The sequence below is a fragment of the Eretmochelys imbricata genome, chromosome 3 (genome assembly GCF_965152235.1).
Source record: "Eretmochelys imbricata isolate rEreImb1 chromosome 3, rEreImb1.hap1, whole genome shotgun sequence".
In the NCBI taxonomy this organism is placed as follows: Eukaryota; Metazoa; Chordata; order Testudines; family Cheloniidae; genus Eretmochelys; species Eretmochelys imbricata.
Genome location: NC_135574.1, coordinates 166,326,766 through 166,341,250, shown reverse-complemented (window position 1 = coordinate 166,341,250; position 14,485 = coordinate 166,326,766). Strand labels below are relative to the sequence as shown.

Below are 14,485 nucleotides of genomic sequence, written 5' to 3'. Positions count from 1 at the left end.
CACCGGCGCCTGAGGTCACCTGTCCGGGTGGAAACCTGGCACCCCTCAGCCGTTCCGGCCTGGGGCGCTCGGGATGGGGGCCGCGGGACCGGTGGATTGTCACTGTCACCTCGCGGCGCCGGACTTTGAGCGGGTGCGGAGCAGCCCAGGGGCGGCCTTTGCTCACCCCCTGCCCATCGGGACCCTGCCCCTTGGTCACCCCCCTCCGTGCCCCACTGGACCCTGCCCCTTGGTCACCCCCGCCCCCTCCACCAGCACCCCCCTCCCGCCCCTACGTCACCCCCCCTCGGGACCCTGCCCCTTGGTCACCCCCGCCCCACTCCACCAGCACCCCCCTCCCGCCCCTAAGTCACCCCCCCTCGGGACCCTGCCCCTTGGTCACCCCCGCCCCACTCCACCAGCACCCCCCTCCCGCCCCTAAGTCACCCCCCCTCGGGACCCTGCCCCTTGGTCATCCCCGCCCCACTCCACCAGCACCCCCCTCCCGCCCCTACGTCACCCCCCCTCGGGACCCTGCCCCTTGGTCACCCCCCTCCGTGCCCTACTGGACCCTGCCCGTTGGTCACCCCCGCCCCCTCCACCAGCACCCCCCTCCCGCCCCTACGTCACCCCCCCTCGGGACCCTGCCCCTTGGTCACCCCCACCCCACTCCACCAGCACCCCCCTCCCGCCCCTACGTCACCCCCCCTCGGGACCCTGCCCCTTGGTCACCCCCGCCCCACTCCACCAGCACCCCCCTCCCGCCCCTACGTCACCCCCCCTCGGGACCCTGCCCCTTGGTCACCCCCGCCCCACTCCACCAGCACCCCCCTCCCGCCCCTACGTCACCCCCCCTCGGGACCCTGCCCCTTGGTCACCCCCGCCCCACTCCACCAGCACCCCCCTCCCGCCCCTACGTCACCCCCCCTCGGGACCCTGCCCCTTGGTCACCCCCCTCTGTGCCCCACTGGACCCTGCCCCTTGGTCACCCCCCTCCCCACTCCACCAGCACCCCCCTCCCGCCCCTACGTCACCCCCCCTCGGGACCCTGCCCCTTGGTCACCCCCACCCCACTCCACCAGCACCCCCCTCCCGCCCCTACGTCACCCCTCCTCGGGACCCTGCCCCTTGGTCACCCCCCTCCGTGCCCCATTGGACCTTGCCCCTTGGTCACCCCCCTCCCCACTCCACCAGCACCCCCCTCCCGCCCCTCTGTCACCCCCCCTCGGGACTCTGCCCCTTGGTCACCCCCCTCCATGCCCCACTGGACCCTGCCCTTTGGTCACCCCCTTCCCCACTCCACCAACCCCCTCCTACGTCACCCCCCTCGGGACCCTGCCTCTTGGTCACCCCCCTCCCACTCCACCAGCACCCCCCTGCGTGCCCCACTGGACCCTGCCCTTTGGTCACCCCCTTCCCCACTCCACCAACCCCCTCCTACGTCACCCCCCTCGGGACCCTGCCTCTTGGTCACCCCCCTCCCACTCCACCAGCACCCCCCTGCGTGCCCCACTGGATCCTGCCCCTTGGTCACCCACCTCCCCACTCCACCAGCACCCCCCTCCCGCCCCTAGGTCACCTGTCTCGGGACCCTGCCCCTTGGTCACCCCCCTCCATGCCCCACTGGACCCTGCCCCTTGGTCACCCCCTTCCCCACTCCACCAGCACCCCCCTCTTGCCTCTTGGCAACTTCCCTTTGTACCCTATTGGGACCTTGCCCAATCAGTCCCCCTGTCCTGCCCTTTGGTCTGCCCCACTGGGACCCCCCTTCTGCCCCTGATTACCCCTCCCTACCCTATCAGGTTCTACCCCCTCAGCCTATCTACACTCTTAACCCTCCCATTTGGATTTCACCCCCTCCTGCCCCTTGCTCACCCCTTCCACCTTGCTCCCCACCCCCAGTGCTTTGCATCAGGGGCCCTTGCTTTGGTGTGTGAGGGGCTGCTCAGGGATTACTGGGGCTGCTTTTCCCCCAAGTGGAAGGTTTGCATCTCACAGATGGGTGTTTTCCAGCCCTGTGGCATCATCCATGACTTTTCCACTATAGCCCTTCAGCTCTCGCTCTATTTGCAGAGCCCTTAAAAGAGTAGACACTTGTCATTTTAAAAATTTTGTTGCCCCCTCTGATTCAGGTTTCCAATAAAACATTATAATCTCTTTCAGGATATTGAGGACATATTGGAAGAAGCAAAGAAGGTGGGTAACTATACTGGCATTTTTCCATAGTTGCAAAGTATTTGTTATTTACTAAACATGGGTCTTGCTCCTGTCAACACTTACACACATGCTTAAGTTTAGGCATATGAGTGGCCTCATTGAGGTCAATAATGCTACCCACATTTCTAGAGTTATGCATGAGCTTGTGTGTTTGCAGGATCTGGGCCTTATACCAACATTGCACGTTTCCTGTTAGCTGAGCACAAAGTTTTATATTTTAAAATACAGGATGGCTAGCAACACAACATTTGGTTAAAGGTGGAATTTATAGGAAGCCTAATGAAGTCTAAATATTCAGCACTTCCAGACTATACCAGGGGTTCTCAAACTGGGGGGTCGGGACCCCTCAGGGGGTCACAAGGTTATTACATGGGGGGGTCAAGAGCTGTCAGCCTCCACCCCAAACCCTGCTTTGCATCCAGCATTTATAATGATGTTAAATATATAAAAAAGTGTTTTTAATTTATAAGGGGGGGGTCACACCCAGAGACTTGCTATTTGAAAGGGATCACCAGTACAAAAGTTTGAGAACCACTGCTCTATACAAACGTGAAGTAATCTTCACATTATTCATTATTATTTCCATTGTATAGATGGAGAAAACTGAGGTAGAGAAGTGAAGTGAGGAATTCAGCTTCACAATAGGAGTCCATGTCAGAGCTGAGATTAGAATTTGGGAGATCTTGATTTACAGATCTCAAGTCATCTGTGACAGTGACCATATTCTCCACCAAAACTGTGACAGATTTAAGTTACCAATCTGCCTGGGGTGTCAGGTGATCAGGCTGAGGCCGCAGGATTTTTAGGGAGGAGATGACGGATCATACCACGTAACTGAGTTTTAAAGCTTTATTGATAAAATAACAGCGGAGAGTGCTGGGGAGCGGGAGGGGCGTTCCCCACATCACTCAGAGGAAGGAAGAAAGCGTTAGTGCCCGAAGCCCTAACCCACTTTAATACTCACACCCGCACTACCCGAGGCTGGCCAGGCCTGGGTGTAACAGAAGAAGAAGAGAGGGAGGAGTGGACGGGAGTTTTGTCCTGTGCGCACAGGTTGTCCAGAGTCCGCTGTGATCTCCAATTTGCTTTAGCTCTCGGGAGGGTTTTAAACCTTAGGGTCCTTTGGGGGCACCTTGGTCAGGGACTTCTGTTTCTGGTGCTTTTTGTGCCAGTTCAAACCAGCTTTTTGTGATCCTCTCCGCTTTCCCAAAACACAATGGCTCCAGGGACGCAAAGCTCTGCTCCCCCTTCATCGTCTCGCCAGTGTTTTCCATTTCTGCAGCCCTGGTTCGGTGTATTTTTTCTTTTTTTATGGCTGGCTGTAGCTGGGTAAAATAATTTTTTGTCTAGCGCTGTGACCTTGGACTGGGGCCAGAGTCTTATTGTTGGACTAAGCTTGCTAGCTGCAGTGTTAAGTTAACCAGTTTTTTGCCCTCTCTTTTCTTCCTCTTTAAGCTTTTGCAGCCTGCAAAAGAATTTTCCACTCCCCACTCACACCTTTAACCCTTCCCAAATTGCCCTGCAATGCTTGCAACAGCATTAGCAATAGACAGTGCATATACAATGTTAATCTGCCTCCCCCAGGGGACCCCCTGGGGGGGGGCCTGGAGTGTTACAACTGTGTTTATTTCATCTGAGAAGAAGGACAAGCTAGACAACAGCCCGGCTTAGGGTCTATTAGTAATAAAGTAAAAGCCTCCACTGTCTGTGCTTTGTCCAGGAACTTTAGTGACTTGGGGACTGATCCTGCAAACTGCTCTGCACAGCCAGGCCAACTGACTTCCCATAGAGCCCCACTGACTTCTCTACCATTCTTTGTGGGCCAACTCATGCCTGAATGGAACCCTGTAATTGCATGTCTTCACCTCAAGGTTTCCCCCTCATGCCTGGATGATGGGTGGCAGGGGTCTTCATTTCTAGCCCCTCTAGTGATCACTTCCTTAGCCCCACCAGGGCCTGTCTGGTTGGGTCCTCCAGAACACTGAAAAATTCAGTCCCCTTTTGGGGTAACAAGAGGTCCAACTAAGTCCAAATAAATATTTACACTAATAATACTTTGCACCTCTTAGGCTACACTGAAGTTCTCTGCCTTTTTGCCCCTATTTCTAGGCCCTACAGAGTTTCTCCTATGTTACATCTCCTCAGCAGGCTTCCCCGCCACTGCCTTGCCTTGCTAGATACTCTGGCAGCACCAGCATATCTCAGGAATCTCCCTGCTCTTTACAGGCCCTATCCAAGGGCCTCCACTCACCCTCACAGGAGCCTGACCTACTTCCTGTAGATCTTTTCCAGCTTGATTTCCGTAGAACGGAAACCCCTTTTCCTCCTCTCCAGACTGAGTTCCCAGATCTGTTTAAGGAGTCCTCTCTCTGATTCCCCTCCTTCCTTGCAGCTGGGGTTAGTCATAATTAAGTCTCCATCACACTCAGTTTGAGGATAGTTGTCTGGTTAGAGGCAAAGCTGAGCCCAGCTTGCCTTAAAGGACCACCCAGTTTGTACCCGGCCCCAGTGAAGTTAACCGACTCTGGGCAGGTGCAGTGGTTTCTCTACATGGAGTAGCTTGCAGGATCAAGGTCTAGTCTTTTGCAGGCAAATAGTTGGGGTTATATTTTGAGAAAGACAAATCTTGTTGAATGCATTATATTTTTCTGAAGCCATGACTTTGTATGTAGCATGTGGTTCTTAAAGGAACTATTTATGGTTAAGATGCTTTTGCTAGCATTATATGGACAGGAAAATCAACTGTCATTTCTGTTTCTTCATGGATCCTATGGAAAAATCCTTATTAGGAGGGCAGGGTTTCTTTCTAATTCACCTATTTTTTCTTATTTCATTGTCTTACTTATTAGTGAAAATTGAGTGTGTTTCATGTAATAATGGTTTTCTAATATCATTCATATAAATGTTAGTACAGGTTGCTTTAGTGCCAGTGTAGTAAACTGAAATCCTTTATCACAGAAGAGTTACAATAGGAGCAGCACTCATGCAAACTTCCCTGTGGTATGATGCTGGCATTTCTCATCCTGACTTTAGAGCTGCTAATTCTAGGAGCAATTGGGTACTTCAGTTTCCATGGCTATTCAGTCCTTGGTGCTGAGATTGCCACAAGGCTGTCAATAAGTAATAAATGTATTGGTTTACCATTTGGCTATTACCTAGACCACCATGACAGCTATCAGATAGAATAAACTTTCACTTATTACTGACCTAGCTCTTATTGACATTAACTGGAGTCTTTTCATTGATTTTACGGGCATGCTTTTGCTTCCATCTAGTTGTATTTGAGATAGTGGTCTCGAGTTGAAATGTTCCATAGCTCATTACCAAAACCCTGAGATGTCATGTTCCCCCTGTTTAACCTACATTAGATGTGCCAAAAAGCACAGAGCTCATTAATTTGTTTTGGACTCTTAAATACCTAACCTACCCTATTCTTTAAAAAAAGCCTGTTGTCTTTAAAAAATTCTGAATTCATGGACATTTTTCAAAACTATTCTGATTTTTGTTTTCAGTACTTGTACCAGTAGGTGGCACAGGGCTGGTTGCTAGGAACACATGGAATTTAAACCTTCTCTCCCAAATCCCACCCCAGCACTAAGCTTTCCTGAGAAGGGTTCATTTTACATGAAATATCCCCACCTAATTTTTATCAATTAAATGCAGACTATGAGAGAGCCTGGAAGTTCTGTCAAGCGAGGAAGTTAATCTAGGATTTCCATTTGCTCCTCTATGCTACAGAGATTTTATTTCCTATTGTTTCAGGCTAAAGTTTTGGCCCTTGTGGCAGTTGCTGAACACTCAGGAGAATTTGAAAAAATTATCCATCTTTCAGAAAGGTATTGTTTATTCCAACGACTTTGTCATCTTTGCATGTGATTAAAACAATAGTTATTTTTAAATGACTGCAGAGCAGTTAGATAAGGTCAGTCTGTGGGATTCAAAACATCAAGGAAAGCACGTCCTATGGAAAGGGAGAAAAAGAAAACACAGGTTGCGACTGTACATGAGCAGTACCCAAAGGACAGAGCAAGATTAAGGGCTGTTCATGGGATGCAGCAAGGCTTTATTTAGACTGTAAGTTCCTTGGGGCAGGGACTGTCTTCTGGTTCTGTGTTCAAACAATGCCTAACACAATGGGGTCCAGGTCTGTGACTGAAGCTCCTATATGCTTTTCTGTAGTTCCTTTCAACTGAGGATCTCAAAGTTCTTTATAAACTTTAATTAAACTTCACAACATCCTTGTGAAGGAGCTATTTTCCCACATTTTACAGAGGGAGGGAAACTGACACCCAGAGATGTTGAGGCTAAAATTTTCAGAGAGACTACTGATTTCAGTTTCTTCAATTTCTTCAGATCCAACACTCATGGTCTGATTTTCAGAGGTGCTCAGCACCCAAACCTTAGAAAATCAGGCACTACATGTGTCATATTGGACATCCAAAAATCAGAGAGGACTTTTGAAAGCCTGGCTGTGACTTGCTCAATGTCAGAGAGCAAGTCCAGTCAGAGGCAAGAATAGAACCCAGGTACTCTGACTTTCATTCTCTGGCACGAGGCATAAGATGTGCTGCTGCTCAAGTGGATTGCTGGTTATTGGAATGACAAGGAATGTACTGTAGCCTTAATTGATTAGTTAATAATTTTTTCTCTAGTTCTTTACAATAGTCATGATGTAGCATGCTTTGTGATCTTTCCCACTGTTAATGTATTTCTCATTTCTAGGTACCCAGCGTTCGTCTTGCCATGTCTGGGAGTTCACCCAGTTCAAGGTATTCCCCCAGAGGAACAATGCAGTGTTACTTTAAAGGTATAAATAAACTCTTAATTGCCACATGTCCAGATTGGGTCAAGCAGCAGGCATTCAGAATTGACTCATTTAACATTTAAAATAAATCCAACCTAAACTGTACAAGTTGCCATAATACAGAAAACACTGTGGATCAAATCCCAAGGTCCTTACTCGTCTTTGATTCTGTTAATACTCAAGCAAAATGCTACTGAAGTCATTTGGCTCTCTGTTTTGCAGAGGGTTCCAGTGGAGTGGATGATCTGCTTACAATCAACATAATGAACATGCACATTTAGCTGTCCCTCCACTTCCATGGGGAGTGGAAGACTGAAGAGAGATGTATACATCTGTGTCCATGCCCTGACCATATTTGGTGACTGTTTGCACTCAGACTAACAGCTGTCATGTTCAGGATATTAATAGATCTTGTCTTGAAGAGATAATTACATGTTCCACTCATCTAAAAAATAAACTTTAAGGCACAATGGCCTTGCAGGATCTTAAAACCTGACAGCCTGTTCCTTCCCCCCCCAGACTACTGTAGGAGCATGTTTCAAGGTGCACAGGCAACAGATTACGTGGTTCTATATCACAGTGGAACTGAATTCATCCTGATCTTGCTTTGCAAGGATAGAGGGTTGTTTCTTTAATTTCTTTGTTTTTCTTCTTGCAGGACCTGGATGCTGCATTGCCACTTATAGAACTCTATAAAGATAGATTGTTGGCAGTTGGAGAGGTAAGTAGAAGTTCTGTGGTTTGTTTAAATCCTCTTTTTTTGCCAGCATAGGTCCTCTGAGTTACAAGCACTTAGCACATCATCAGTTCTATAGAAACAAAAAGTGATACTAATAATCTGAGCAGCTGGAGAACCTGACCTGTCATTCCAGCACTGAAAATGTTTTCCTTCATATACTTCACTGATGCAACTCCCTGCTCCCCCAGCTTCTATTTACTCTGCAGTGCTAATTTTTCATCTGAACGGGAAATTTTTTTGTCTACCTCTGAATCTGCCATTAATGCCCTTCAAATAAATAAATTGGCAAAGGGAATTACCATTCACACAGCAGTAAGGGAATAGCCTGAAAAAAATAGAAGAAAAATACAGTAATAGCATTTTTTATCATCCTTCTCTCCTGCCTCCAGTCTTTCCCGTTCCCCCACTTTTTCTCTCAAGATTTTTCAATTGTACTTCTCATTTTTAGAGTTTCCTGACCCATCCTGCTCCTTGCAGCTGCCTTTTCCTGCTAAGAATAACTCAAGATTTTGATTTCAGCCCAATAGGAAAGCGCCAATGGAACTTGACAGTAAAGGTTGACTGAAAAGGAGGAGGTTTTAAAAGCTATTAGCTACTTTTTATTTTATATTTAGTTAATAGTGTGGACTTGGTATGAAATATCTTAAATATACATACTACCTTTCACTTGCAGCCCTGCCAACTTGTGTGGTGATTTTGAGAGCAAAGTGTGATCAAGCTGGGTCAGTTCTTGGGTGGGAGATCTCCACTGACCATTTAGGGACTATGGAAAGCAGTGTCCATGGTTCAGTTGCTGATATCTTACCTGTGACTCAGTACTGAACTGAGGTATGGTGCAGGGACACTGCTGCTGAAGGTGCTGTTTTTAGGATGAGATATAAAACCAAGGTCCTGACGAACTTGGTTCATTAAAGATCCCATTGCACGTTTCATCAGATTACAGGTGTCCACCTCAGTGTCCTGGCCAAATTCCCACTGAGGTACTTGCATTCTGCTTTCCTAATTTGCCTCAGCAGTTTTGTTTGGCTGGGATTCTCCTTTACTTCCTATCCTAAACTGTAGTGTGGTTTTATATGCTGTTGTGGTTTGAGGCTTACTTAATTAATGTAAGTAAAGCTGTTATTACTTCCTCTCAGTGGATTCCACAGTGCTTCAGAAATCATGTATGTAGGAATGTATTGAAATAAAACTAAAAATGTCAATTTACTGACCCTCAAAACACAGTGTAATAGGTAGGGAATTCATAGTGTTCACTTGAATCGCCACTGAAATTCAGGGTGGAATGCAGCAGAGCAACATGAGAGCACAGGTAATGCTACATGACAGTTTATTACAGGACATGAAGGAGAATAGCTGTACAGTGGCTTGTGTGACAGGTGATTGGTCATATCTGAGCCTGCAGGAAGTGGGCTCAGACACATGGTCATATCTCAAAATCACCACAACAAATGACAATCTTGCCTGCAGTCTTAGCAGAGAGAATTAAATAAGTATGAAGGATCCTCTTATACCTGGATGCCCTTTGGTTTACCCTCTGACCCTGTACAGAGTTGAGTCACACTGACATGTCAGTATAGGTAAATTTGTCATGATGCACCTGTTCTGTAGATAAGTCAAGGACTTCGGCTGGTACAGCTGTGAACCTTTCACAAATTTAAAAATCAACTGCAAATATTTAATTCCAATACTATACAGCTGGCTGACTTCACTAGAAATGGGCTTGAGCTACAGGTTCAGATCTGAATCCAAACTTCCCTTGGAATTCAGAGGACTCTGGATATGGGGCTTTAGTTTGGAAATCATTGTTAAACAATGGTTATAGCTGCACAAAAATCATATATAGGTTAAAATGTTGAATAAAGTTCTTGGGTCTCTCAAACACCTTCAGAGTTGAAAATAAATTGAATGTTGAAGCTAAGTTGATAACAGACAGTTTGCTATAGAGCTCATTTTAATGGCAATCTCTCCCAAATGTATACATTTAAAATTGACTCGCAGGATTGAAAAACAGTTTCTTTACTGAACTGCAGACTAGTATGTAAAGGAACCAGGTTGGTGAAATTTTCTTATGTCTCCTCTTGTGCTGTAGGTTGGACTAGATTTCACTCCCAGATTTGCCAGCACGGATGAACAGAAGCAAGAACAAAGACAAGTCTTGACCAGATTCAATTAGCGAAAAGACTGGATTTGCCTTTGTAGGTCTTGTTTATATTGACAGGTTATTGTGTTTCAGAGGAGACCTAAAATCAAATTCCTCCATATCTGTAGTTATTAAAGAGCCCACAGCACTTAGAAAAGTAAGGTATTGACTTTATTGTCTTGGCCAAATTACAACATGGTAATTACATTCTGCCTACTTGGGATACCCCCTGTAGTTTCAATTGTATATAGTAGTCTTCTTCTCTTCTTGTCCTAGACTGTTGCTACTGTATTTTCATGATGGCTGAAGTAATTTCTTTATATAAGTTTGTAAAGTTCTTAGGGAATCTTTCTTGGTGAATGGTGCTATAAAATTGCTGTCAAATCAGTTAATCTTATTTTAAAAAAATACTCTGCTTAATTTCCTCATACTAGCTTTTCTTTTCTTCACTAGAAACGTCCATTCTCGTTCAGCTGGAAGACCAACCATTAACCTCCTAAAAGAACAAGGTACTTTTTTGGGTCACTTCATGCTATTAAAAATTCAGGTTTTTTTCAGCAGCCTTTCTTTGGTTTTACCATATCTCCTTATCATGCATGTCAGTTTACGTACACAAAGTTGGATGGGCACAGTTATGGAGGTCCTTCTCAAAGTACTGTAATTTTGATTTATGGGATTTACTGTTTGTTTGAAGAACAGTTCAGATTGCCTTAGCGACTAGCAGTTTGTCAGTTCAAATACACCTTCTGACAGATCCATATCCATGCTCAGCATCTGCTCAGAACATCAAACTCTCCAGGTTGGCATTAAAATTTTACTTTATTTTTAAAAGGTGGAAATTTTAAATACATCTCAAATAGTGTTACAGGCAATTAACTGATATGATATTTCTACAGCTTAAGTCTTGGAGCTCATGAAGTGGAATCATGGCATTATTAAAACAGATTGATAAAAAAATTAAGGCTCTGGTATCTCTTGTGTTTTGAACTAAGATCAAGTGTTGTATCAGTTTAATATCAAATATTCACACTCCTGGGGGATGGTATCCTGCACTGGTAGGGGAATGGACTACGGTGATTTAATAGGTCTTCTTTTTCATCTCTTCATTATTGCTCTATTTGCCTTACTTAATGGGGGGAAACCTGTAAAAATAAGAAAGGAGGGAAAGTGAATGTAATTTCTGTTTGCCTCTATTATGTTAGAATGATGATGTCCGCTCCTGACAGAAACTCCTTGGTCCAACTGTGCTTTCCTCAAACTACAATGCTTTCAAGAGAAAGAGATTAGAATTGTTCCCATGGTGCTATCTCCCTCCCTCCCTCGGCTGTCTCTGCTTGCAATCCCAATCATATCTCCCCACATGGCTCCTCTTGTAACTGGCTCTTCTTCTCCACATCCCGCCCCTCCACCTGACCTATTCTATAAACTGTCTGACACCGTAAGCACCAGCTGTGCTGGCATCCCAGCAGCAGTTCTGACTCTGCTCCTCTCCAAAGCACTGTAATCCTAGAGTACAGTGAGACCATGGGTTCTAGTACTAGGAGGTGACATCATAGTCCTACCATGAATATACTTACTTCCTCATTGGTTTGGCTCTCTGTAGGCGCTGAAAAGGTGTTGCTCCATGCATTTGACGGGAGGCCATCTGTGGCGATGGAAGGAGTGAAGGCTGGATATTTCTTCTCCATTCCTCCTTCCATTATAAGAAGTGACCAGGTAAAGTTCAAAGGGGCTAGTCCTATCTCAGTATTTGGGGATTGCAGCCTGTAACCCGCAGTTTATCACAAAGAAACTATTACTTTCTGTTATGCTGATTTTTTGTTTTGTTTAATAAAACCGCTATAACAGGAGTCGACAACCTGTGGCACGCGTGCCAAGGGCGACACCCGAGCTGATTTTAGTGGCACTCTGCTGCCATTCAGGGTCCCGGCCACCGGCCCTGCTCAACCCGCTGCCGGCCTGGATGGACAGAACCCCGGGCCAGCAGTGGGCTAAGCAGGGCTGGCGGCCAGAACCTCAGACTGGCAGTGGGCTGAGCGGCTCAGTGCGCTGCTGGTCTTGGGTTCCATCTGCCACCCGCGCTGCCTGTCTGGGGTTCTGTCCGCCGGCCCCTGCCAGCCGGGGTCCCAGCCACCGGCACTGCTCAGCCTGCTGCCGGCACAGGATTCCGTCGGGGGGGGCCCTGTAAATGTAAAATTTATTACTGGCATGCGAAACCTTAAATTAATGAAGACTTGGCACGCCACTTCTCAAAGTTTGCCGACTACTGCCCTAGAATATGTAGTTTCACCCATGTTAACTTCTGGTGACCTTTTCTTTGGAAAGCTCTAGTGCTCCCTTGCTGTGGAGTAGGGACTCAGAATTTGGCAAGGGGAGACTTGTGTGTCAGGAATGAGCCTTATGCTGTTCCTGTGAAAATCCACCCTAATTTGGCCAAGTTATGTGTCCATGAAGAACTGCAGTTTGCACATGCTCAGCAGAGACTTTAGATTTTATTCTTCAGAGATCCTATCCACACTAGGCACACTCCAGCCCCAGGCCAAGCAGGACTTTCCCTGGATCGCTGGAGGTTGTGCTGGGTTTGGTCACCTGAAATGAGAGCAGGGAGCCTGTGGTCTAGTAACCCCCCACTGGGCCCAGGCAGTTGGAGGAGGAAGCTGCTGCCTGATTTGAATGCAGAAGGGACAAGAGCCAGACTAGGATGCGGGAATAGATTGGGACAAGAACCCTGGGGATGGGAGGTGGGACAAGACTGGAGGAGAAAAAAATAGTTTGCAAGCATGTAATTAAATATTGTATCGTAAGACATCTGCACAAGAGGATGAATTAGGGTTGCAAAGGCAACTTTGATTCTGGTATATCTGAGCTTTTGAGTGCTTTACTTTGTAACCCTAATGTAGTTTTTTTTTTTAAATGTGCAATAATATTACTTGATTTAATAGATAATAATGGGCTGAGTGCTTCAGTAAGGGTGGCATCATGTATTTTATGGAGACTTCATTATAAAGTAGTTCATATATTCTTGACCATTTTTATTACTTCCTAATTGTGCAATTAGCAAAAATATATTTACAAGATCCCCACGTGTATTACTGCCATGCCATTAACATGAAACATACCTCCCTCCCTCTCTCTCTCTCTCTCTCTCTCTCTCTCTGCTTTTTTTCCTAGTTGAGTGAATGAGCCATTTAATAGATTTCTTGTTTCCTTTAAGAAGCAGAAGCTTGTGAAACAGTTGCCCTTAGAATGTATGTGCTTAGAAACCGACTCTCCTGCACTAGGTCCTGAAAAACAGGTAAATTGTTGGTTTTTCCAGATCTGCATTTCTAAAAATGTAGCTTACTGAGAACAGTAACAGAGAGCAAAAATTAAATAGGCAGAGTCAAGGAAGGAAAGACATTGTCAAATGAAATTGGAAAAGAGATAGCAGGTTGATAAGGCAGAGTGATACAAGGAGCCAGTTCCGAAAGGCAGGGACTACACAGGAGAAGGCTCTTGCCAATTGCAGGAATAGATTGAGAGGGGACTGGTGGAGGATGAACAAATATAACAGAGAAATTACATTTAAAGCCCTATCAATGGTATATTTGAAACTGTTTGTAACAACTGGTTCTGAAGATAAATTGAATCTGACACTGTCATTGCAGATTCTTTAATTTATTCTCTGTTTTTGTACATTGCAGGTGAGAAATGAACCAAAGAATATTTTCATTGCTGCAGAGTATATTGCCAAAATGAAAGGAATCCCAGTGGAAGAAGTTATAGAAGTGACGACGCAGAATGCACTGAAAGTGTTTCCCAAACTTCAGAAATGTCTCTTGAAATAGACCAAAAATATTTAAAATTTTCAATTACATTATGCCCCAACAGCTAACGTGCAATAAAAAAATCTGTCTGTCCTGCATAATTTTGCTGTCAAATAATTCAGAAAATATACATGTTATTTAAATGAAAGTTATGAGTATGATGGATCTCTCTTATATCTTGTTACACACTCATCCTTCTGATATCTGGTCCAGATATAGATTCATATTAGTTGACTAAATAAATATGGAAGAAGGGTCTCTCTCATATCGGTGAATTAATACTATGGCTGCCTGACTTAACTAAACACTAAGTAAAATCCTGGCCCTATTGAAGTCAATGGCCAAACTCCCATCAACTTCAACAGGCTCAGGATATCATCCCAGTAGTCAGAGATATTATCTTCATAGTACCCTAATTGTTACTCCTAGGGCCCAGCTGAGTAAGGGGGCAGAATGTGGGGTCTTTGTGGAGTTACTGTGTTAAAACAGGACAGCGAGAGAAAATCTGTTCTCCTTTCCCAGTCGATGGCCACTCTACACTTCTGCACCAGAGCTGGACCTGACCTGAACCAAAACCCTGTGTCTGAACGCTCCAAACTCTGGCAAGTTCAAATCTGCATCCCAGCGTTGTGGACTGGGCCCATGTCTTCCATGTATCAAATGTTTGTATGTGTTTTAAAACCTAAGACTTGTCTATAGGGTGTGTCCGTTTCATAAGAACATAAGAATGGCCATACTGAGTCAGACCAAAGGTCCATCCAACCCAGTATCCTGTCTGTCGACAGTGGCCAATGCCAGGT

At 45.9% G+C, this 14,485-nt stretch overlaps 1 protein-coding gene across 1 annotated transcript; it reads left to right on the top strand.

The window, feature by feature from the left end:
- The first annotated feature begins 3 nt into the window (after positions 1 to 3).
- LOC144263108 (deoxyribonuclease TATDN3-like) lies at positions 4 to 13,833 on the top strand. The gene is given in 11 exon segments (XM_077813771.1): positions 4 to 133; positions 2,143 to 2,175; positions 5,959 to 6,032; positions 6,919 to 7,003; positions 7,659 to 7,721; positions 9,829 to 9,895; positions 9,898 to 9,934; positions 10,333 to 10,388; positions 11,483 to 11,595; positions 13,094 to 13,174; positions 13,563 to 13,833. Coding segments are annotated over 11 exon segments (813 nt in total). The 5' UTR covers positions 4 to 73; the 3' UTR covers positions 13,707 to 13,833.
- The last annotated feature ends 652 nt before the right edge of the window (positions 13,834 to 14,485 follow it).